We start from the raw sequence: 27,185 nt of genomic DNA, 5'->3' as shown, positions 1-27,185 counted from the left end.
TTCGAAACAATAAATGTCTATAAAATTATTTTTTGTTTTGTTTTTGTTGTTTTTTTTATATATTTTTGGTTGTTTGATGTCATTTTCATTACACACATTTGTTTTTATCGACCATGTATTCGCCCTAATGACCTCTCCTTTGTTAATGGAACGTAATATTACAAAAAAAGAATATGTAATAGAAAATAATAATCTATAGGAAAATATATCAGAATCATTTACCAAATCTCAAATCTCTTTTCTACAGTTATAACCTACCTAAAAGTTTCTGATCTGTTCAAATAGATATAACTTACAAAAGGAACGTGTGTTGTTATATGAACCTATTGCATTGGTGATGTGTCTAACTTTCGTTGTTATATACACATGGTGAATGGTGTTATTACCACGTTGGAATAAGAATTTTTCTTATACAATGTAATTTGAATTTGTTGATATGGTAACTATGACACAAGTCTTACCCAATAATGACATTTACATGGCTGGTTGAAATCAGTGTATGAAATACATGCGTAGTAAAATGTCAAAGAAACTAAATGGTGATTTTATTTGCTAGAGTTTATTTTTTATTCATGCATTTGTACAACGAATATGGTAGACATGCCCATACACATAGTGCATTATAAAAGAATATTTATTCGTTTCTTATTGGATACCATTTCTATTTCACTCATATTACAAATTACTGATATTTTTTTGACAAGTTGAAAGCTGTAGTGAAAAAAAAACCAAAGGTGTATTCAGCGACATGAGTGAAAAACCCGTAATATTCGACAGGAAAACAACTTTTTCTGTTTATTTATTTTGAAAGCAAAACGACAAACACACATCATTTCTAAAGGTGCGGTGATGAATTACGTAATATTTGGCGCCATATTGTAATGACGTTACACATGACAATAAGTCTGTTCGCCATTTTGAATGGGCTGTTCAACGTAATCCATAGTCTGGTAATAATCACTTACAAAAAATGCATCGATTGTGTAGTTAGTTTTTATATACCTTAACAACTCCAGATTTGACAGTTGATTACAATGCATTAAATAACAATAAACGTTTCGATTGGTACATATATATATATATTAATGAATTAATCAATGAGTGAAAGATATCATTTTCTCCCAAAACTACGCACTATACTGTAGGTTTCATCACTCTCAGCTCATTGGTTAAACCTGCTAGGAGTTGGTAAACCGATTTCGGTTACCCGCTAGTGGGAAACATCTTAGGCCCATACAGGTTGCTTAGAACTTGGTTTAAGTTAACTAGTGGTCAGGGGAAATTTAACAATATATACATCGAATCAAGAACATCTAAAATCATGTCACCGCTCTAGATTTGTTCAGACCGATTATATTGATGTGTTGCGGGGACTTATATTGCTTTGAAAGCTCTTGTTTTGTATTGACAACAATCTGAATGTTTCGCTAACCACTGGTTTAAGTTAACCAACCTTTTAGTAACTGGGGCCTGTATGTTATTTCATTAGTCAATCGTCTAGTTATGACGTCAAGAAACAAAAACGCTTTGCGACGTCTGATCATCTTCCATTATGAAGTCATATAGTTCATAGCAATTGTTATCATGTTTATATCAACGGCGCGACTCCATTTACCGTTATCATTCCATACCTGCCAATTACTCAGTGCTATATACAGTGACGTGCCATACGTCTTACACATTACGTCATTTCCCCGGATTCTATGTTAATTCAATTTTGAAATTTTGAAATTTTCCTGACATGAAATTTGGCACACGACTGGAAAATTATCTAGCGCTTCCATTTGTTATATGATTATTATTATTATCCGTTTCGTAGAAATTATAACCAAGACGCATTAATTACCAGAACAATTCTGTAAAAATTTTACATTGTGTCTATTGGATGAAAATTGATATTTCAATAACACGTGTAATAACGTAAATACATTGTACCGGAAGAAGCGCTGCATCATTCTCTAGCAGGACGTAAAATTTTATCAAAATTTGATGTCAAACTATATTTCTTTTTTAAATGAAGTAAATTAACATAGGATCTAATGTCGAAATGACGTAACATGAAAAATCATGGCACGTCACTATATCTTTTAATAAAGTATTGGTATATTCTTCTATTCGAGTAAAACTATGTACAATATGCAACGGGAAAACCATTAAATGTTCTACCATGGGAGGAGTATATGTCACAGTGTTGAACTATCTAGAACATTAAGACCCCTTACCCGCTTCCATCCGGGCCAACACAAGTGATTAATATAAGTTGATAACACGGATTTCGTAATTGCTATTGGTCGGTTGCTTTGTTGTGTTGGGTTTGACGTTCTATCAACAGCTAAGTTCATTTAAGTACGTGCATAATTGCTGTATAATAAATACAGTTAATATTACAGAGCACAGAAATAACTTTCTGTAGTTTCGATTTCGACTCTGAGCAGATCTAGAGGACTAAGACAAAAATGACCTCCGTTAACGTACTCAAATCATTTACATTATATAGGAAAACAATTTCTGTCACTCTATGTGTACTATTCTCCTAGTTTTTATTCAACATTTTAAAAAGAAGTTTTGAATAAGAAAAGATTTGAAATTAAAAAAGGTCAATGAAACGCAAAGTTTAAAAATACATAAAAATGCTATACGTTTCATCAATTATTTGTAGATGTAAAATAAACTAAGGATCCCCGGACCACTGCCAAAAAATGTTACTAGGCATTGGAAACTGTTTATTCCGACATGATTATTACTTTGTTTAAATCATTTCTGAGAAGAAAGGCATACCTTGCTGGACTTTTACTAAAAAAATACAATAAAGATAAAATAAACAAAATGTCATCAACAACAGTGTTTTGAATTAAAAAAAAAAATTCAGTGGGGCTAGACAGTGATTCGAACTGTAACTGTACTGCCGCTCTAACCCACTGAGCTTACCTGGTAAACGGAAGTTTCATAATAATATAATATGATAGTACTACTGGACGCAGGCAAATGTCTATGTATATCATGATCATTTTGTGTCGCAAGCCTCCCCGACAGTGAAAAAGTTCATCATGGTCGAGTTCATGTTTGTAATAACATTCTTGGTGTTCCCAGCGCTTATCCATCATCTTTATTGATGGTGATGTGACGACGTGATTTGGCAAGGAATTAAAATGGCTGACCACTCTTTCTTTAAAGGAGTAGTAGTTTCATGGTCTACTGTTACAGCCAAAACGGAATTAACGGGAATTTACTGTTAATACGAAAAACTAGTGCTGTTGGACTGGGATCCGTCAGTAAACCTGTAATGAAAGTATTAACAATAGACATTTAATTTGAAATGTCAGATTTCGAGTTTTGGTTTCTTACGAACATGATTTTACAACACAATGAATCATATGACATATATTTAGATATGTGGAAATGTTTCGCAAAGTTTCTTATAACGATCAATGCAGTCTAATGCATGTTGTACAAGTGTAGTAGGCACGCTTGACACATCAACAAGCAAAAACATAATATGTACAAAGGGAGATAACTAATGTTAACTTCAGAACCCAGTTTCACGATCTTACAAATTCGAGTTCTAGAAAATCATTTAAAGGAAATTCCTTAAATTCCTTTACTTAAGTTTTCCTTAGAAAAGCATTATTGGAGTTTAGGAAAATATCTTTAGTAAAGGAAAACTTTCCATAACTTTTTAAGTTAAGGACTTTCCTTGAATTAAGCGGATAGTGTCGTGAAACTGAGGGTCAGCTTCTCAAATATTAAATATCTAACCCCAAAAGCCTAGATCCCACTGTCAAGGATGTACCGCTGATCATGTCAAAGATATTATTGCCGGTGTACAATCATCACCTATATCCGTCAGTGACGTTTGAAAAATAATGTCATGGTTTCAACATTTCGGTAAAAAACTACGGAGTGGCTTGGGAGATGGCTTAATATAAGAGCCTACTCTTGTTGCCAGATCCCTAATATTACATTATGTAAAATTATATATTATGTACAGCATATTTGTAAATAAAATATTGTTTTAACCAACTACGGCGTCGGTTCAGGTTTAACCGCTTCTCTGTTCGTTTTGGTAAGGTGTATTTTAGTACTGCGCATGCGGGGAGTGCTAGCTAGGATTGCGGTGTGAATATGACGGCTTTCCAAAATCAAAAACCGTAAATAAAACGTTCAGGACCTTGGATGTAAATTAACGTGAATCTTCTTGAGTCATTTGTGGTGACCCTGAACCTAATTTTACATCATGAAAGATAATTTTGAGTTTTTATCCCACAATATCGTCAATTTTGTTTTTGTTTATTGGTTTTCAAGTTTTGATGAGATATTCAGAATATAACCAACTGAAAATATTTGGAAAATTACACCTTAAAAACCAATGAACGGGGAAAATGAAAGTATACGGAATGGAAAATTGTGAAAATTCAGTTTCAGCTAATCAAATTTTGTGTAGATTGAAACATAATTTACTTCAGGATACTTAAATAAAGAATGAAGAAATGTATTACTGATATCAATATTTCCATACGCTTTGCATAATAAAAGTTAAAAGATGATGGTATTTTTTTTCTCTCGTGACAGTTGTCAAATTTGCAATGTAAGGAAAGATAGCGACTTGAAGTTGATAGGAAATCACATGTTTTGGAAGGTAAGCATTTCCGGTGCCATATGTGGTATCCATTACGTCCCCACTGAAATCCAGGAATTACGTAGGTTTTAACAATCTTAGATACAAAAATGATTATACAATACGGTTTTTTTCATAATAAATGGACGGTCAGTAGGTATATTGATATACTGATGACTAGGTGCTGCCACTAGGTGGCGTTTTTAAGTAACGAAATGATGCTCAATAGAAGAAAATATACGCCGTTCACAAAGTGATTCTCGCTAGGTGGCGTGCGTTATTGATAACAAAGTTGACCAACAGGACTAGGTGTCGCTCTACGTTGACGGGGCCGTACAGGGGACTATGACTAGTACCGTTGTTATGGTAACAAACATGCTGACTAGATAAACTAGAAACAATGCCTTGTCGACAACTTCTGCCACGAAATACCATTGACGTTTCCGTTCCATCACGGCTCGTGAACGGTTTATTCGAAAAACTTGTTCCATGTATTCGGCCTGTTTGGCTGACTCGTTGTCTAAACTCACTGTTTCTTCATCCATGTCATCAGTATGCAATGCTCGTCTATAAGATCTCCTGTTACGCAACATCCGTCTATATGACGTCATGTCACAGGCAGAAGAACACTGGCCGTCGTCCGCTTCTATTTCCGATTCCCGCCTATTTGGTTCTAAATGAGAAGATGAACACTTGGGCACGCTGCCATTTCCCTGAGTTTTTGTGCCGCCATTTGTAACGATTTCGCTATCGTTGTAACACACATTCTTCTGCACATAATCTCCAATGTCCAGTCCATCATACACGACGGTCATTGTGTCGTCCGTGTCCGGACTGTAGTCGGTCGTCCTCTGGTGGTGAATTCCTATGGGGTCAGTCATCACGAGGCAGGCTCGGTCACGTGATACAGGAATTTGGTCACGCTGCTCGGTACACAAATCGAACTTGTAGTCCCATGAACGAAGCTGAGTGCATACAAGTTTACTCAAACATGTTTCGCAGAACCAAAGAACCCAGGCTGGCACCATTGGAACCGGCTTGAGGCCTCCATGTTTCTTGATGATGAGTACGACCGTAGCCATTATCATCGATATGCAGTTCATCGTCATTACCAGGAATATAAAGATACCTGTAATATATAAACAAAGATACAAAAAATGTCGGTAGTTCCGACATATGCTTATTGAAGAAGCTTCTGGTTTTTGGGGACACATGCCCAAACATATTCCATCTTTGCGTATTGCAGAGTTATCTTCTCTTAGGAGCAGGTATTGATGGTTACGTCACTTGTTTGTGAGAGTAACGTCATAAATTATTGAGAAAACGACGTAGTTTTCTCACACAAAACAATGACGTAACAATCAATACCTGCTCCCAAGAGAAGATAACTCTGCAATACGCAAAGACGGAATAGTGCAAAAGCAAACATATTTTCAGATTCAAGAAGCAAACATATTACAGAAATAAGTCTAATTACCTAGTAATACAAAATTCAATAAAGATATTCCGCTTTCAAAGGGGCAACAAGATTGACTTAGATCTAATATACTGTTCAAAAGATACCATCCAGAAATTGACCTTTCAAAAAAAATCAAATCTTTTTATAGCGGCAATGACCTTAACCTTTGACGTAGTATTACCAAACCCAATAGGGATCTTTCGCTTTCCAAAGAGTATCAGCTATCCAAGTTTGTGTTAGATGCAATATATCTTTTAAAGGAAAGTATCCAGAAACCAATATTTTCCTAATATTTTCTCAGTACTGAAGTCTACTTACAGCCACTGTGACCTTGACATTTAGCTTAATGACCCCGCTAGCAAACGACTTCTGTCCCTGCCCCTAAAACAACATTCACCCAAATATATTGAATTAATGTTTCCATAGCTATCATTCGAAAAACATTCCCCCCACCCATAGGGAGTCAGTTATTCCAGAGGTTTGGATGGACGACTATATGCGCCCAAAATGAAGAAAATTGTCCTTTTTTTCTAAAGAAAAAAGATAGTTTGGCATACGGGTTTTTTCGTGACTTACCTAAGATAGGCGTTGTATTGGTATCAGGAACATTTTCAGCAATCAACAGCTGCAGTACATATAACGTGAGGAAGACCGTCAAACCGATGGATATCTTTTCCCCGTGGTGGCAGGGCAGAAGGAAGGTAGCCAGTGTGAGGACGCAAAGCATTATGGTAGGTGCAATGACGATGTAGTCATAATAAATGGACTTCCGCTTGATTCTCAGGCCAAAGTTTATAAATGGGTGACTTCCCGGTCCTGGACAACATGTTTCATTGGCTACTGTCCGGTCCAGGGTCACGCCCAGAAGGTCAAATTCACTGTTGAGCATGTATTCCTTAAGGTCAGGTTTAGTTGGGTACGGCTGTAGGTCTATCTTTGATCCGTCATATATCCACGATCCGAAGTTTATCCGGCACCGTTGACTGTCGTACGGGAAAAACTTGACATCCATGGAACATGCGCTCTTGATCATTAACGGTACCGTCCATTTGATCCCGCCATTACTCTTGATCATGAGCTTACTTCCGGTGACGTTCACAAAACCGTCTAGTTCACCTCCCGCTCTGGAACGACAGGAAAAACAATAATTTTAAATACATGTTATATGTTTCAGTTGACTTGTGGATCTCCTGTTAATTATTTAAAGAAAACTCATGATTATTTTTGGCTTATATAACGAAAAAAATGTGTGCATTTTGCATAAATCCGCCATGCAGATTATTGCACAAAAGTGCACAAAGCTTTTTTCGGTACGTACCGTATTTTTTTCGGGTTACGCGATACAACAATGAAAAAGGTCAATCAATGGGGAAATAGCCAAAATTATATCAAAAGTCACATATCTACCCAGATCTTTACCTGTAACGCTTCAGTCATATTTGTTTCTTTATTGTTTTTTGTGAAGCTAACAAGTAAGAAAAGAATAAGTGTACGGAGGGAAGAAAGTTGAAAATGTAGGCAGAAGGTGGGAAAGACAGGGGGTTGAGGAAGGTAGACAAATGAATGAGAAATCCAAACGTTGAGAAACTAAATGCTATGAATGATGGAGACGGAATAATAGAATCTATCTATCCTGTGTGATATAGACAGAGATATCTCAACCAGAGGGTGAGATATCTTTTTAGGTTTAAGCCGAGTGCTAAATCTAAAAAAATAACTCATCCCGAGGGTTGAGATATCTCTGTCTACATCACACAGGAATAATTGATTATTTTTCTCCCACATTTTCATACCGTACTATCAGCAATGGCGCATGAATATACACATAGCCGCTGTGCTGCAAATGTGTGTACAAAAATCCGCAACGTAAATTAAATTCAGGTATTTAATACATTATTAGTATTTAGCAACGTTATATTGTATATTGACATTTTTTTTGTTATAAGATTAATCGATATAGTGTCTTTAACGAAAACACACAGAACTACTTGCACTCGCTGACTTCACGCTTCGAAAAGTTCACTCGGAGTCAGAATACAACACCCTCGGTCGTTTCGTTTTGGGGGCTGACATCGTTGTGTTATTGTTGATGGTAATGTTAAATGTTCCTCCAGTGATTGTTGTGCCTTGAAATATACTCGGGATTTCACATTCATTGGATTTACGAACGCTTTCAGGTTCGCACAAGGACATGCTGTTGTGCGCTGTAGTCACGTGTAATGTTTGTTGACAGTTCGATCGTTTGACGTCGGCCGATGTGATATTGGTGCACTAGACCCAGTGTACGGTTTCCTTTGAGCGATTGGTCAATGAGAGAAGAGACGACATCCTGTGTTTTTGTTTATTGTTGATTGTTCTCTAATTGTTCCAATACATGTGTGTAAAAGTGATGATGTTATCGATTTTTACTAAAAGTGCACAGGATCACAGGTCATGTTGAAATAAGTGCGTTGTCTGTGACGTAATAGCGCGTGCCAGCTGTCTAAATCGGGTTAGATCAAGACAGGTTTATCTTTTCCCTACCAAAAACGGGAATGTACCTGTGAAGTGTGGGAGAATAAAATATCCATACTTGTTGAAGTGACGTAAGGTATAATGTACTAACATGATTGATGACGTAGGTAATTACGTGTTGATTGAAGTAAGCTCGCTGTCATTGTACATGACATAGAAAACTCACCCGTCGTATGACGTAGCTTACGTGTACACAATGTATCTACGGTACGGATGGCGTTAACAACTCACGTGTTTCGATGACGTAGATAACTCACACGTGATGGACTGCGTCGGTCACTTTCCTGATGTATGACGTACACATGCATTTAACTGGATAACGTAGATACAATGTAGCTTACCTATGACGTATGACGTAGGTAACTTACGTGAAAAAATATGAACGTCGGTAATTTATGCTGTGTATGACTTAGGATACGTACGTGTTGAAGATGAAGACGTCAGGGATCCACACGTAGGTAGATGCCACCATCAGCGTGTCTAGTCCGGCATAGTCCATTGGGTCCCATTGCAAATTCTCGTCCACCCAGCTCTATGACGTCATGAAAGGTTTAGCAAAAATGAAAGAAAATCAGAATTGACCGTCATGGTTCATCAAGCTGTTCATCGAAAAAAGCGCTATATTTTTGCTTTTGAATTATATCATCTTGGAAATGATAAGGTTTCGAAGCGACATATATAGTGCATTTTGTTTTATATCATAAAGTTCAATCCCGATATGACTAACAACAAAGTCGGCTGACGTGCTATCATGTATGTGAAATTGGTACACCCCCCTCCCCCCCCCCAAAAAGAAAAAAAACGTAACAACAACAACAACAACAACAACAACAACAAAACCAAAAATAATAGGCCGATCAATTATCATCATTGCTTCGCTGCTCTGCTCCCTTTTTACATCACTTGGCGTACTGACAAATGTGGCATGCATGCAAATCTCCATATTGCCACACATACAAGTGTACATAGTCCCACCCAGAACATGACCTACTGACCTCTGTATGACCTATTAATCTCAATATGACCTACTGGCCTCTTTATGACCTATAATTCTCAATATGACCTACTGACCTCTTGTATCCACATAGATGTCGTCATCACCTGCCTCTTCTCATCCTAAAATAACATAAAAAAATAACAACAAAATCAGAGTTCACCTTCCAACTCCTGGTTAGCTTAACTTAAGTATTTGATTTAACCAAAGATCACTACAAGTTGTAAAGCAAAGAATCCTAATAAACAAATGGTCTTTGTAAACAGAACAAACACAAGTTTTATGTTGTTCATACGGAAAGGTACCGGCAGTTGGTCTTTAAACACAGGTTGTCTTAAAGCAAAGGCAATTCCAGCTGTATAGCATATCTCATATAATATATACATGTACAAAATACCTCATATACTGTATAAGATATCTGTTTTGATTTTACACATGAAAAACAGGATCGACATTGCTCCTTGAATAAATGTTAAGTAGCTCGCCATAGTTACATAATAAATAAACATTTAACCAATCGTCGTGTACGGAGCACCAAATGTAATTCTCGATAGATAGCGCAGTCTCTCTGATTCTCGTCGCAGGGGCTCGGTTTCGTTATTTTGATTAAGATATGACGTAAATCGTAATAATTACGAAGTACCTCGGTACCCTCAATTTGTATAAGGTTTTAGAATGTGTATTAACACCGGATAAAAAGTGTTGCTATTATTTACTGGTGTGTATAGGTTTATTATTTATTAACCGAAAGTATTACGATTCACATCATATATTACTCAAAATCCAGCAACCGAGCCCCTGTGATTATCATCCTGTAACAGAGCACGGAACTTAAACTTTGTAAGACCACGTGATGTAATTTTCATTATTTAACAGAGAATGCTATCTATGAAATCGTCACGTACCAGAGCACGACAAGTGGCAATTTGCAAGTCAATATATGGTACTAGGTGCGGGACAGCCGCTGTTTCGTAGACCTCTACCTACTTTAACCATTAGGTGAAACATGTATCCACCGTTTCGTATTTCTGTACTCACAAGATCGAGAATCTGATTAAGCGCCACGCCGAACCTAATGACTACGGGGAGGCTGATGTTGTTGATAGGACGCGGAGTCGTGTCGTATGTCCGGAACAGGTCCCGGAACAGCAATTTCTCTGTTCCATTACGAACCAAGCCTGTAATGATCAAAACAGAAGAGGATTCACAAACCATAGCACTGCTGTATTGGCACTGTTGTCATTGAGTAAAATACGAATTTCAAAAACTACCGGTATGTAATTTTCCCTCCGGATTTTTAAATTTAAAGAAACAAAAGAACGTTAATCTATGGTTTTATACAGGTCAATCGTGAACGGTCGGCACTTTCCGTCAACGTTTCTCATTCACGGAAAGTGTCGACAGTTCCCGATTGTATACAGATATCTTAGTGTTTATAGTATGACAATAATGATCACCTAATTACAAAACCCTTTGACGTAAGCGACGACTTCTTTTTCATGATCTACTGCAATACAATAATCGTCAAAACACCATATTGCCCAATTAATAGCCATGTTGCCCTTGTTTAAACGTATTATATTGCCAACTAAATTTGAACAAGGGATTAGGCACACGTTATTACAACTTATCATTACCATTTGTCCATCATTCATTTACATCTACANAGTGTATATGTGTGTATTTTGGGAGCCTGCGATATGTTCGTGTTTGTCTCCTTGTGATAGTGCGGAACTTATGCCGACTTTATAGTGCTACCGCACTGAAACAAACTGCCGAAGACACCCAGCAGAACGCCCCACCCGGTCACATTATACTGACAACAGGCGAACCAGTCGTCCCATTCCTAATTTGCTGAGCGTTAAGCAGGAGTAGAAACTACCATTTTAAAGACTCTGGTATGTCTCGGCCAGGGGACAGAACCCAAAGCCTTCCTCACAGGGGCGAACGCTCAACAAATGGCCAAAAGTGAGGCATTGTCAAGGGAGACATTAGGAAGAAGAAAGTTATTTAGAAAGGAGAGAAGAGATAAGGTCCCAAATTAAGTCGCCTCTTACGATGATGCAATTGGTGGCAGCAGGTACAATTCTTACGCCCTACCTGCAGGGGGATGAAACGATGCAACTGTCTAAAAGCGTAAGTGTATCTCAGGTCTTATGACAAATCCTGAATTGCCAAACAAAAGAAGCTTTAAGCTTAACTCTAGAACATGCTGTCTGTTTGTCTATGTTCCTCTTGTTGCGGAATCGTAGCTGTCCGCAAACCGCATCAATTGGGAACCGTCGGCACTTTCCGTAAACGAGAAACGAGAAAAAGCGGAAAGTAACGACGGTTCCCGATTGCAAACCGCATCAGACTAAAATGACGTTCCCGCTTCCGGTTCTCGAATTGGACCATGTCTAGAATGGCAGACGCAGCGCTAAAGCAAAGAGACAGTGACATATTTGGTGAAAGCCGACATTTAGGTCAGGTGGTATCAGGTGAAATCAGGGTTACATTTAGGTCAGGTGGTATCAGGGTTACATTTAGGTCAGGTGGTATCAAGGTTACATTTAGGTCAGGTGGTATCAGGGTAAAACTCCGTGCTTCGTGTGTTGACAAAGCAATTTGTCCATAAGATCCGATCAAATTGAAAGTTCGCCCGCAGAACTCGTTTATATTCATAATCTCAAGCCGCCAGTAGCGTTGGCAATTTACAAGGATTACACGAAGATGTGTCCTCTTTTAGCCATTTTTGCTGGAAAATCTACCAAGACTTTTCAGTATGATATCTAAATAGTTCTTTCAAAATTCAAAACTTTTTCCAACCCTATATAGAACTTCAGGATCCCGAAAAGGGTTTTAATACGATAAAGAACTATTAACGACACAGGAAAGTAATATACATTGTTGCGAAAAATATCCTCTCGTGTTAATGAGTTAAGACTATATTCTCAAAGTATTGTCAGCTAAATGTTTATCATAACTCATTATTGTAACAAATATCAAATTTTCATTTTATTTTACTTACAATCTGTCAGGTGTTAGGGTTATACATTGCAAAACTAGTAAAATACAGGTATTTTCTGAAATTTGGACATTTGTTAAAAAACAAATTAAGCTGGCAAAGCATAAAAATGTCTCGAACAACAGTCATTGCGATTCGTCGCCGTGTCTATATCAGAAATACCCATCAAACGACCTTGTATTAGAGATGTTTGTTCAATGCTCCTATTACCGACCTATGAAACGATAGCTTTGGTCCGACAGTTCCATTCTCCTAGTATTATATATTAATCGCTTGAGTGTCATTTTGTCGGGTGTTAAAATCAACCCTTAAAACTCCTAGCTTGTTTGGGTGGCTGTTTGTATGAGGTTTAACACCCTAGTGAATCCTACGATATTTTCCGGATTTTGTCATTTCTTAATTAATCTACTCATATCCGTTCCAATAAAAAAAACTTGAATTATGTGAAAATTTAAAGTCATGCCCATTTTGGACAAAGTCGGTTTCCATTTGTAATATTGTCATTAAAGATTTGTAGCATAACTTTTCTTTTTGCTTTTACAGTTACTGAGTGTATCGTGATACGTATCGTGACCACAGTCTCGCGATACGTATCGTATCGTCATGTTGATGTATCGTTGCAGCCCTACAAATGACACAGAAGAAATACCCCTATTCTGCAAGGGGCCACTTTAGTCGCCTTTTACGATAACATGCTGCTGGTACAGCAGGCACACTCCTTCCCCGAACGTATACACTGTGTATATATTAGGAAATGTCTCAAAACACATCTTCTGTCTTTAACGCTCTCTTGACGCTCGTATGTTGTCATGAAAAATAATTTCGTATCCTGATAATTGAAACTACAAACCGAACTTCGAAAGAAATGAGTGTGTTTGTTAGACTGGTTTGTTGTTTGTATGTTTGTTAGCTATTTTATTTACCTCTTCGAAACTCTTACTTAAGGGTAATAAAACGGAGACTCGGTAGCATTACTCTCTAAGTGGCATTTTTTCTGACATTGGGTTCACAGAGACATGGTAGTTTGTTACAGCTATATTTGGACATATACTGAGGTGTTCAGAGTAATGTTACACGTTTTAGGGGTTTAAATCAACTTTCGGTAACTTTCTCAGGTCCCTCTGAAGTATAAATATGTCAGAGGAAACATCACGACAAGGAAAGATTGGATAAGCGAGAGAGAAAACTACGTAAATCCGTAGGAGCCTGAAGTTCTGTCAATAATGAATAATAATAGTAATACAAGCATATTATAGGTGTTTTTTTGTATTACTATTATTATTCATTATTGACAGAACTTCAGGCTCCTATTGTCAATCCCGAAGGTGACAGTGGTGGTAGATGCTCATTGCCTATCTCTTTCGCGTCGACAGTAAAGAAGAAAACAAGCGAATCCATTAGAGGTAAATTGCAGTTTTTCTGCAGATGCATTGAGCTCGAAGTTATTTTCATCATACTATAAATGAATTAGGTCAAAACCTCATTATACTGCCACCATTTGTCAAGAGACATTTGGCGTTGTAAAGTGGATTGGCAATAAATTAATTGAAATGTATAAAGGAATTCTTTAAGTGGAAAAAAGAAAAATGGGCCTTAAAATAAGTTGGCGGTAAGCAAGGTGACATAGAACGAGAGGCATTATGTAGAGGTTTTATTGTACATGCTAATTTAATGATACAGCTGTTTTCCTTTGACGGTAGAGTATAGGTACACTGTAGTTTCAATCGAATGTATCTATTTAAACCCATGCTCTGATTAAAAAAGTTTAAATCGACGTCGATATTGCATGCAAGGAATTGCTCCTACGATAAAGCGTATTCAGGAGTTAGGTGCTCTCAAAGAAATCACTCTATGGAATATTGACGAGTGAAGTATTGTGATAGTACATCACTGGGAGCAGTACCGATATGTCATTCGTTACGTCTCTCACAAAAGTCACAATATATTCTGTAACTGTCAATGGGTTCATACGGCATAAACATCTTTAGACAAGGACCAAACGATGGCCTTTTACATTTATCTAGAGGCATTGATAGCATTTTTTTCTGTATCTTTATCCGGCACAAGTATCCTTAAAAACATGCCACTGATAGCGATGTCCCCGAACTCTTTACGTGGAGCAAGTATCCTTAAATATCGAATGGCATTGTTGAAGATGGCTCAGATATCTCCATGCAGCAAAATAACATAAAGACGGAGATGGTCCCAAAATGTTCATGCGTCACAAGCATCCTTAAATAATGACATAGACAGAGATAGTCCAGATATTTTAAAGCGACACAAGTATCCTTAACCAATGACATAGACAGAGATAGTCCAGATATCTTAACGACACACGTATCCTTAACAAATGACATAGACAGAGAGAGTCCAGATATCTTAACGCGACACAAGTATCCTTAACAAATGACATCGACAGAGATAGTCCAGAAATCTTAACGCGACACAAGTATCCTTAACCAATAACATAGACAGAGATAGTCCAGATATCTTAACGACACAAGTATCCTTAACAAATGACATAGACAGAGATAGTCCAGATATCTTAACGGCACACGTATCCTTAACAAATGACATAGACAGAGATAGACCAGATATCTTAAAGCGACACAAGTATCCTTAACCAATGACATAGACAGAGATAGTCCAGATATCTTAACGACACACGTATCCTTAACAAATGACATAGACAGAGAGAGTCCAGATATCTTAACGCGACACAAGTATCCTTAACCAATAACATAGACAGAGATAGTCCAGATATCTTAACGACACAAGGATCCTTAACCAATAACATAGACAGAGATAGTCCAGATATCGTAACGCGACACAAGTATCCTTAACAAATGACATCGACAGAGATAGTCCAGAAATCTTAACGCGACACAAGTATCCTTAACCAATAACATAGACGGAGAGAGTCCAGATATCTTAACGCGACACAAGTATCCTTAACAAATGCCATAGACAGAGATAGTCCAGATATCTTAACGACCCAAGTATCCTTAACCAATGACATAGACAGAGATAGTCCAGATATCTTAAAACGACACAAGGATCCTTAACAAATGACATAGACAGAGATAGTCCAGATATCTTAAGGGGGGACAAGTATCCTTAACCAATGACATAGACAGAGATAGTGCATATATCTTAACGACACAAGTATCCTTAACCAATAACATAGACGGAGATAGTCCAGATATCTTAACGCGACACAAGTATCCTTAACAAATGCCATAGACAGAGATAGTCCAGATATCTTAACGACACAAGTATCCTTAACCAATGACATAGACAGAGATAGTTCAGATATCTTAACGCGACACAAGTATCCTTAACCAATGACATAGACAGAGATAGTCCAGATAGCTTAACGCGACACAAGTATCCTTAACCAATGACATTGATGGAGATGGTCCCTGTGCCAGTTCCCTGTGTGTCGGGGAGGCGTATCGCCGACTCGTATTGATCGTGGGTTGTGACAATGTAAGAGCCTCTCTGTATTACTGTAGCGAGTGGGGATCAACGTTAAACAGTCGCGAAATAGGAACACACAAATTTTGCTCTTCACTAAACCCGTCAATTCAGCTTTCCTTTTAGCTTTAAATCGTTTGTAAAATGCGAAACGGTTTCATGTGAAAGGGAAAGAGATCCGGAAATTTGGAGGTAGATGTTTTGAGATTGAGATCAAACTTTTATCGTCTGTTATTTGACTTTAACTATAACTGTCTTCATATGAAGTCAGCTGTTATAAAGACGTTTAAACCCTATACAACCCAGATTAAATTCAAACATTTTAATATTTCATAAGCAATTCATATCTGGAGATATAAGTGAAATCAGAAATACAGTAGAAGGAGCTATGTGGAACCTTTTGTAAATATGGGAGAGGGTGGTGGGGGTAGGGGTAGGGGTAGGGGTAGGGGTAGATGATGTAAACTATAATAGTGGTTATGAACATGTAGATTCTTATATAAATAGGGGGTTTGGAAAGAATTGGCGCTGAGAAAAGGTATATTCTTGTGTAATTCTTATTCAATTGATAATGAAATTTAATTCGAGAGTGCATATTTTGTGTCATAGGAATAATGAAAGCAGAAAACAGATTCACTTTGATATTATGTGGTGTTTTATTTTATATAAATGTCGAACAATGCGCATGCGCAATAGTATAGCCATCCCCCAAAGAACTCATTGCTCCTTCAGTTCTAAATCAAATCAATATCGTTTGAGTGCAATACCAATTCGATTTATATCGATTGGCGCCCTATGTTTTGTGCGCTGCGTGAGGATAGATATGATTCGAGTTCTCCCATTCGCAGACAATACCAATTTTTGTCTGCCGTGACCGAGGTCAATACCTCATATATTGGTCTCGCGAAATATCTCTGAACCGCGTATACTCTGGTGAATATCACAGGGACCTGAGAACCTGTTACAATTTTGTATTTTTTGATCTAAACTGATCTTTTCAGCGTTATGTTATACGTTTAAGGGGTTTAGATCAACTTCCGGTATATATCATTGGGGATAACATTGTAATCGAAAGTTGATGTAATCCTCTGAAACGTCTCATATAACAATGGACACATCACTTTAAACAAATTCGCAGGTCCCTGTGATGAAGATTAAGGACAGGTTGGTTGGTTGGTTGATGGGTTTATAGACTCCATTTCACGGGCGGAGCCCGTGTTCTGGCGTCTTGAGGGGGTAAGTCTCCAGCTTACCGGGCCCTCGGTGATTCAAAATGACCTTGCCCGTCCAGATCACGCCCTAAGCTCGGTCAGCTCCTTAGATGCGGATAGGCTGTCACAGTTACATACAGCACGTATACGGGAGCGTGGAACACGTCCTTTAAACAGCTTCACTGTCCTCCTATGAGATTAAGGACAGTGATGCCTGCATATTGGTATCCTGTCTGTTCGTGATTTCCCGCAGAGCGGATTAACTGGTTTTCAAGTAAATGATGGTTGTGATAAGTGACGTCTTTAAAACCGCTGTCCTTTCCTGAACTACGATGTTACATATAGTTGATATTATTTCGAATCGATTTCCTTGAAATTTATTCTATGTTATTTCAATCTAATGTTAGGGTTATCAACCTCTTCGAAGCTTCACGTACGTACACCGAGCGCCAGTCTATTATTTGTAGTATAGATTTAAGGGACATGTAAGCGTCAATATTGTCTGATTTAGGCACCGCTCTTGTAGTCCACCATTTCACTAGTCTGGTATAAACTTCGATGCCAATAAGTATGTCATTCTAGTATAAATTTAGGCGTTAATATATTAAAATTACAATATTTACATGCATGACTCAAGACTCGTCGACTTTAAATAATCAACCTTGGTGGAAGCGCAAATGGGGTTTAAGCATGTGAGAAAGCCGGAGAACCAAGAGAAAACCCGTGGGAAAGTTAGGTGACCTAATACTGGTTCACTTCTGATCGAGGAATCGAACCATACCCGTCGTGGTGAAAACCAAGTGCGCGCTATAAACACTGCGCCACACGGTCACTCCTAGCGTAAGTACATGTAAGCGCTGGTCTAGTACAATTTAAGTCTCAGACTTTATACAAGACAGACATTTCAGTCGCTGGACTTTATCAGGCACACAGACAGACGCTCCAAGTTTTATACTTTATCAGACGCACAGGCAGACGAAACACCATCGTCGGATACACACAGTTGATTTCGCTTCGGTACTCACTTGAGTACCGAAGCGAAATCACTCGTGGGTATCCGACGATGACGAAACACCAGCCCTAGACTTTATCAGCCCCAAAGAGACAGACACACGAACCCTAGACTGTACCAGACACACCGATACATGAACCCTACACTGTATTAGTTACATAGACTGACACACTATCGACAGACAGACAAATATACAAGTCCTAGATTATATCAGACGTCTTAAGACACCAACCCTATCTGTATCAGAATAACAGACACATCTATTTAATCCTGAATTGATGCTCCAGACACTCAGACGAACATATCCAAACAAACACACTGACTTAGAAGGTATCGCATAAACGGACACATAGACAGGCAATCAATCTGGCCCTAGACTGTATAAGACACACAGACGGACACATAGACAGACACACCAACCCTAAAATGTGCCAGAGGCTCAGACTGACATACTTATCTAAGACTGCATAAGAAACACAGACGCACACACACACACACACAGACAGACAGACATACCTTAGAATTTATCAGACACACAGACAGACATGCGTATCCTAGACTTTATCAAAAACACAGACGGACACACAGACAGACACACCAACCATAGACTGTGTCAGAAACACAAACAGTTGCACCATCAAGGGAAATACAAGATGGCGCCTACACTTGATGCACTGTCTTGCTATAGTTTATATGTGGTAAGCCTAGACAGGAGAGAGTAATGCTTTATTTAGACCTACTTTGCAATTCATTGATCGATTTTATCAGTGTCTTCACACAGTTCTGTCTTATTTATAGAATTATGAGGGAATTATCTGAAGGTAAGGTTTGCACGTCAGCTTGAAAAAAACATTTTTCAACGTAACTGATTCATCCCACATCGTGGTTTCAACTCCATTCTAGCTTCGGGAGATGCGGGTTTTGTTACCCCTCTCAACAATAAAAACCAGCAGATAAAATTTGGTTCTTTTTGCGTTGCCGTGTGTCTACGAATTCAAATTACCAAAGAAGAACGAGAGCCGTAAACACGTTTGGTAAAGAGGAAATGGTTTTGAGTACAGTTGTACATCCTATCTTCCCAATATACTTGTAAGATTGTCCAACGATCGTTTTGCACACTTCTTTAATGTACGAGAAAAACATTAAATATATTTACTACGGGCATTATAGCCTATGTCGTCAACAGGATCGACCCCGCTCCCGTTTTTATATTCGGAACATATCCGTAACCATGGAAATGTGATATAGGTGGTTTGCCGACTTCGTCGTTTCCGGAATCGAATGGGTCCAAGTGACGTACGTAAACATTTTGTATATCTCCCTGACAAATTATTCTAAACACGTTTGCGATTTCGTGGATGTCCCCGCATCCGTGCTAAATAGAAAACGTAGTCTCAATCACCAAGACTCTTCTATCCTCTCTGGAAAGTAGCAAACGCGTCTTAACGATCAAAACTAATGGAAAGCGGCAGTTTAACATAGTTATGTGACAACACGAGCGGTTCCGAACGTAATTTGCTGAATTTGCATATTGCTGCTAATGCATGCTAAAGAGTGATCTACAATTGACAGTGACAGTATTATGCTTCTTTGGTGGCAAAAAAATGGTAGCGGATGTAAGCTTATAACGTCAATTCCAGATAGTTATCTCCCTTTACAGACTCCAGAGAGTAACCTCCCTTTACAGGCAATGAGGGAATGGCGACCAACGTACAGATAAAAATACCAGTAATCTAGCTATTTATACAAATGGCAGTGCATGTTCAAGCGTGGCTGTAAGCCCCAGAGATGAGGACAGTCTTAGCGTGGTGTGATCGAAGTCCAATATAAGATTCTCTTGCTGTTGGAAGCCAACAACTTATTATGTAACACCACACTGGGGGTCGCAACAGTATTGAAGATATTGTTTTAATGTAATAGAAATACATGTATCTCTTTAAGATGTGAAGTGTTAAGTTGGCTTGCCAAATATTCCACGACCTAAAGTCAATTTACAGATGATGACCTACCCATTTTAATGTCATAGTATTTGAAAATTTACATCACGTGTTATGGAGCAATATAGGAGTCAGAACTGACGAGGTTACATTAAACAAAGATGATGGCTTCGATCAATTAGTTTTATCTGTATCGCTAACAAACACGATAATTACTGACTCCACACATAAATAGAGCAAGCAACGGGTGTGCAGTAAACATTGATCGTAATTCTTCAAGAATGTACAAATGCTCCTAGCCGAACTTAAGTTTTATAAACCGTAACCAGCTAGTCGATTGACGAGATTTGTCAAGATTTGCTGCATTGATTGCATTCAAGGGATGTCAGCTACAGATGTCGCTTTTATTTCTCGAGTTTATAATTACAACGCATTTTCTCGCAAGCTTGAAAAGTGTTTGAGCTGCATTTAGTCAGAAACACACAACAACATGTGTTGAAGACGAGGCAACAAATCGAAAATAACACGTGTCGGTAAAGTGTATGAGATGACACATGTCAATGATGTGACGACCTGTTGGAGATGACACGTGTCGTTTATGTTAGGACCTTAGTTCTGATTATATGTTTGATATGACACTTGTCAGCTATGTGACGATCTGTTGGAGATGACACGTGTCGTTTATGTTAGGACCTTAGTTCTGATTATATGTTTGATATGACATTTGTCAGCTATATATGTGACGATCTGTTGGAGATGACGCATGTCCGTGATGTTAACGACCTGTTCGACATAATACGGTGATGTCACGACCTTTTGACGACATGTTGCCGCTTGGAGATGACATTTGTCAGCATTATTTTACTAAAAGTCAACTTAAAAGTTCCGTTACAGAATTACTGTTAAATGCACATGTTACTCGGCTAACTAGCTTATTGGTAGTTATCGGTTAGTTCATTGAGCTTATTGATAGTTTATTGGTTAGTTCACTAACACCAGCGGGCGCGTAGCTGGTACGCAGGTCATTCCATCAAAAGTAGGGTCAACGCCTATGGAGATCCAGGGGTGCACAACTTCGATATCCAGGGGTTACGCTCACTTTCGCTCACCCCTGGCACATGTAATATCAAAATTAAAGGTACGAAGATAGCTGTTTGATTGGTCTCGGGTAAAAAAAACCTGACCAATCGCTAGGCTGATACCTGTCCTTTGAAGATTACAAAGGAGAGACGCCCGACTTCAAAGCCTGTCAATTTTTACCGTTCGTGACCGCGAGATTCTTTAGATCTACATCAAAGGATCAAACTAGTCTTCTTGTCTCGTTTTCAAGGTGCTCAAGTTCAAGTTCTTTATCAACTTGAAGTCTTGCGACTGATCAGTGTAAACATATATTAAACAGGATATTTACATATGTACAAAAAGCCACATTGGTCACAGGAGAATGAACAATACACACATACAAACTGTCATATATCTGATCGGCGCTTATTTGCCGCTATCAGATACTTTCCAAGATTACATAATTCTTTAATATTCTGTGTATTAAGTAATTGAACAAGCTTATATACACTAGGGTTATTTCTATAGTAACATTTTAAATACTTCCGTCTTAAATCTGTATATCTTGTGCAAACTAAAACAAAATGAAACTCGTCTTCTATGTCATTAAGAGTACACTTTGTACATAATCTATTAGTTCTAACAGTGCCAACATAACGTCCAGATTCAATGTTTAATTTATGAGCTGACAGCCTAAGTCGAGCAATTTCTTTCATATAACCGATATTAACTGATTTTGTTAGATAAGATTGTAGTAAAATTGTACTGTTTAATTCTCTGTAAAGCATACCTTTAGACATACCTGTAATTAAACTATATCCCTCTTGATTAAAAATGTCAAATAATCTTGCCTTAATAATTAAAAAAGTGAAATTGTTTCCATTCTGTGCGTCCCAGATATATCCTAAGCCTAAACGATACAATTCATCTTTTATTTCACAGACCCATGGATCCTTGATTAGCAGCATATTTTCATAACAGGATTTCAAAATACAGTTTTCGGTATTGAGCAATTTAAACCAATATTTAAATATTTTTAGTTTCCTTGTTACATGCAATGGATAACGGCCTAATTCGAAATATACCATCATATTCGGAGTGGATTTGCGCACACCTAGCAACCTTTTACAAAAATCTACATGTAGTTTTTCGATGTCGGGGCCTTTATGGAATCCCCATACTTCTGATCCGTAGTTGACTATACTACTGACATAAGTATCAAACACTGCTAATTGAGTCTCAATATTAAAATACTGTTTTTTACATACACCCAATAATGCAAACAATGCTTTTCTTCCTTGTTCAGATATTTTTGTCTGTGTTTGTTTAAATTTCCCATTATAATTCAATAAGATTCCAAGATAGTTGAATTAATTCACTATCTCTAACACACACCCATCGTATTCCCATTTTTCATTATCTTTTAATCTTCCCCCATTTCTAAAAACAAAAATCTTGGTCTTTGAAGTATCTACAGTAAGGTCCCACTTGATAGTGTAATTTAACAAAGAGTGCTGCACACTGAGCCTCCGATTTTGCTATGACATATTCCAGGGGTGTAGAAAGCGAAAAAAGTGAGCGTAACCCCTGGATATCGCGGATGGTATTAAAGGTACAGTAGTTATATTCCTCCTATGGCATTTGAATGACACAATTACTATATAATTATATCATCGTCGTATGCAACATATTCAAGCTATTATTTTGATACCGAATGTACACTATTTCAAGCAGGAACTGTTCTTTTTATTGAAGATTAAAGCAGAAAAGTATGTGAAATTTCATAACTTATGAGACACTTCTCATTTTGGACACGTTAATTCACATAGTTCCAAAACGAGTCCATTGCTCATTCTTGCTTAAAAGTTGGCTACCAATAATATTGTTCAACGTCAGGAATTCCAATAAAATTGACAGCCTGTAAATTTGTCATATAACACCTTTAATTTAAAAAAAACAAAAAACAGAGCTTTCTTTCCACTTTTCCTTTAACAATTGTGTTTCTTCATAACCAAAGGTCATTTGGTCTGGATTTTTGGCAAGTAGGTTCTTAATCTGATGGATATAAGTATGGTAAACAATGGTGACCTTGGCCTTCGTTCAGGGTCATAAGAACAAAATATGCTAAGATATGATTTTTGTGTGGGGAGTCAGACAATATCATTTCTTGCTTTACATGTTTAGAGTTAAAAATATATAAAATAATGTAATAATCCTTCATATTTTCTTTAATGAATAGGCAAAAGACAAAATAGAATAATAAAGCATATATTAGTTTTATTATTAAAATTATTTCATTGTTTTTATATATCTGCATATCTTTGTCTATAACAAAATCTCAACCATGAGCTGTTCTCCAGAGGAAAGACTACTTTTGCAGAATACATATTTATGAGTTATCACTGCTGCACATAATATAATGAAGTGTTTTTGTATACCGTCTTTGCGTATTGCAGAGTTATCTTCTCTTGTGAGCATGTATTGATTGTTACGTCATTGGTTTGTTTGAGAAAATTACGTCGTTTTCTCAAAAATTGATGACGTTACTCTCACAAACAAATGACGTAACAATCAATGCCTGCTCACAAGAGCAGATAACTCTGCAATACGAAAAGACGGAATAGATCTTTGATTCCACTCCCGATACTCTACATTCCAGTCAAAAAGTATAGGGAGTGGAATCAAAGATTTGGTTTTAATCAGATTGGTATAGTATAAAAACAGAAAATGTATCGGTTTATACCATGATAAACAATGATAATCAAATTCTTCATGATTATGTGAAACTGTGCATTGTCCGTGTTTGGCATACTAAATAAAAGTACTTAACCGGTTTTGCTATTACATAAAAACGATTCTGTAGAAAGAATAGATATATAGAGAAAGTTATTTTAAAGAAGTTTAATATATAGACTACCATTGTAACTATACATAGGCAAGTTGACAATGTCGGATATATTTTAAATTTTGTGAAAATTTTGCATGTTTTTCTAATTAAAAGTATCACTACGCTTACTTTATGTATACCAATATGACATATTTAATATCAAAATAGCAGTAATATCACAATTTCTCATTATGATTCCGATACCCTTCATGGGATGAGTGATGTTTTCTGTAATTTCGGAAAGGCCCAGCGACATCCTATTAAAAATCCGCCTCGACGGAATTGACCGAAATGTTGATATTGAGTCTATAACCATAACAGTCAGTTTACTAATAAGAATTTGAATGCTTTGTATCGAACACGCATACTGCCCGCCCGAAGCAAATTAAAGGCAATCAAATGACCACCTGTTTGTACTTTATTAATACAATTATCACATATGGATGCAAACCGTAGTCTCTCTAACTCTTTTGACAACAGTGGTGTGGAACCGTGGCAGAACTCTTTTGACAACAGTGATGTGGAACCGTGGCAGAACTCTTTTGACAGCAGTGATGTGGAACCGTGGCAGAACTCTTTTGACAACATTGGTGTAGAACCGTGGCAGAACTCTTTTGACAACAGCGATGTGGAACCGTGGCAGAACTCTTATGACAACAGCGATGTGGAACCGTGGCAGAAATCAAAACAAACATTGCACGGTACAATCGTACCAGTTAAAGTAAGGATGTACAATTAATGTATAACAACAGCCTAGATTTAGTACAGTATTCTAAGAAAGGTTCAGGAATAATGTTCATAAAAAATTTCCTATCCAATGATTTATATCATACAGGTCAAATAGACCCTGCACTGCCCAGCATTGGCAATCAACCACCATTAATTACTGCATACTTCCCACCTCTCACAATGGAAAAGTGTGGGAAATAAATCACTTGCTACCACAGTCCACTGCACACATAATCCCCTTTCATGGCCAATCATGATTACATGACCATGAAAGGGGGTGTGCCCAGTGGACTGTGGTCACAAATGCTGTAAGAAAGGGGAGATAATCAATAAGTAAGTAATGATGAAGTCAATACAGTGGAAAGGATAAACTTGATCGACACATTTAAAATAAGAAAAATAATAATAAATAAAGTTAAAAATGGTAATTTCATGATTGAAAAACAAACAAACAAAATTACTGAGTTGGCAGCGTTATTGATTTCCTTATCACGTGAGAGGATAAGCATTTCATTGAAAAATTTATAATCTTTAGGAGCTGTTTTTTTATACAAAATTGCACATTCAAATATACCATTCATTGAAAGAAATGGAATTCCTTAGGGATTGATAAACCCTTACATTGTATGTATGAAAATGGTTTCAATATCCTGTACCTTTGCCACATCTTCAAAATTAAACTGAAAATGTAGTCAGAAATTCAACATTGTTTCCCGTATTTTGTTCTACTTGTTGAACAGAGACTCCTTACCTTCCCTGACACTGGAGCTGGATAGTAATCAGAAACACTTGTATCCATTATGAAGGATACACTCAGACTGGGCTATTGAGAATAAAGACAAACTTACCTGGTTCTGATTAGTACTCACTCACACAGGTACATGTAAATTATCTGCAGTGTAGGGTAGGTAAAAAGATTGTCCAGGTGAATATTTTTTACTCAAATTTTCTGTTTTGTTCGAGTTGGAAAGCATGCAGTAAGCCAGTTATTGCATGATTTCTCATCACTCGGGACTTATTACACCCTCGCTTCGCTCGGGTGTAATAAATCCCTTGTTACTCGAAAACCATGCAATAACCTTAACTTGTTTCCCCACTAGCAGGACATCACTAATTAGGTTGTCCCACTTTCTAGTCAGCACTAAACCGCTGGTCACCCACCACTCATCCGTTTGGTCCTACCTTCAAGCCAGCGATTAGGTGACATAGTGATCTCTCTTTACAAAACTGCCCAAGAAACCCAGCGGTTTCATAATAAAACTACCTTTGCTGGAAACGAAGGCCACCCCTCCGCATTAAAGACATTTTGGTATCTGTGGAGTATACCATATATATAGATAGGTGTCCGTCTTATGGAGGTGCCGACAACTTTGCACAAGTTTTTAGGTCTAGTGGTCACCGCATCAGGGCCATGGAGACCCGGAATGATATAGAATATATATTTTAAGACATAATGAATGTTATTAGGCGTACCAGATGGTAATAATTCAAACCAACCACAGATAGCGTAAAGGTAAGAGAACCTGTTTCTGAATTTTCAAGACCCTGTGGGCGAGATAACAATGTTTCTTATACATTTATTTCAATATCTATCATGTTCTACAGTTGCTATACGAGAGGGTTGACGAACACCCCTTCTATTTCCGTTGGCAATGCGCTCATATTACTTCAAACATATAGCAACAATATTTACACATATATTTGAAACTGACTATATTAATAACATGATCTACAACGCAGTGGGGTGTCTAGATATAAGTCTAGTGTATACACGGGGAGAGTTTTTAAGTGTTCAAGATTTCCTGGTGAAAAGGGGGGTAATACATAGATTTTAAAAGAAATTAAAAGGCTAGAAGGTTTCCCAAAGCTCAGAAAAAATCTGGCTCCGCCACTGTTTAAAATCTAACATGGCATGCTCATGCTAAGATTTCTATATAAACAACAGGTAAGACTCACCGTAGGTAGATCCAGTGATAACCACCAGCCCAGCGTAAAACGCCAGAACCGCATCCATGCCTTTTCAACAACGAAGAGTATATCACAAAGAAATTTCACTACCAGTGCCAAGTACTCCAATATCCGCGCTGATTTTTAACACAGTTATAGGTTTTCCCCAGACATGTTTTCGGCCAAGCACTTCTGGCTGGTTTCAAACACCACCAATATCGTAATGGAGGCAGTCAGCTGTCTATACAGATAGCTATATACAATGTAGACTGTTTATACCCTAAGCCAGACTGCTGGTGTTAGAATCGGTAGCAGATAGCTCACAACGCAATCACTA

General features: G+C 37.6%; 1 protein-coding gene across 2 annotated transcripts; it reads right to left on the bottom strand.

The window, feature by feature from the left end:
• Positions 1–558: 558 nt before the first annotated feature.
• On the bottom strand, positions 559–27,054 carry LOC110460169 (neuronal acetylcholine receptor subunit alpha-10-like). 2 transcript variants are annotated; one of them, XM_021512925.1, is made up of 7 exons: positions 26,858–27,054; positions 10,621–10,760; positions 9,660–9,704; positions 9,011–9,120; positions 6,651–7,198; positions 5,146–5,744; positions 559–3,278 (listed from the first exon to the last, which is right to left on the bottom strand). In XM_021512925.1, exons 1-7 carry the CDS (start codon positions 26,913–26,915, stop codon positions 3,270–3,272), a joined length of 1,509 nt encoding a protein of 502 aa, XP_021368600.1. In that variant the 5' UTR covers positions 26,916–27,054; the 3' UTR covers positions 559–3,269. The 2 variants fall into 2 exon arrangements, with proteins under 2 accessions (XP_021368600.1, XP_021368599.1); XM_021512924.1 differs by having other exon boundaries at positions 559–5,744.
• Positions 27,055–27,185: the final 131 nt, after the last annotated feature.

The sequence above is a fragment of the Mizuhopecten yessoensis genome, unplaced genomic scaffold, assembly GCF_002113885.1.
Source record: "Mizuhopecten yessoensis strain PY_sf001 unplaced genomic scaffold, ASM211388v2 scaffold10331, whole genome shotgun sequence".
NCBI classification, from domain to species: domain Eukaryota; kingdom Metazoa; phylum Mollusca; class Bivalvia; order Pectinida; family Pectinidae; genus Mizuhopecten; species Mizuhopecten yessoensis.
This window is presented reverse-complemented; position numbering and strand designations above follow the sequence as displayed.

Bases quoted from the DNA above. Each gene is read 5' to 3' on its own strand.
- LOC110460169 (XM_021512924.1), bottom strand. From the start codon at position 26,915: ATGGATGCGGTTCTGGCGTTTTACGCTGGGCTGGTGGTTATCACTGGA. The intron at 9,705-10,620 runs GTGAGTACAGAA...ATGTTATTTTAG, and splicing joins TTAATCAGATTCTCGATCTT to GATGAGAAGAGGCAGGTGAT. The intron at 5,745-6,650 runs GTAAGTCACGAA...TATATATTACAG, and splicing joins CAATACAACGCCTATCTTAG to GTATCTTTATATTCCTGGTA.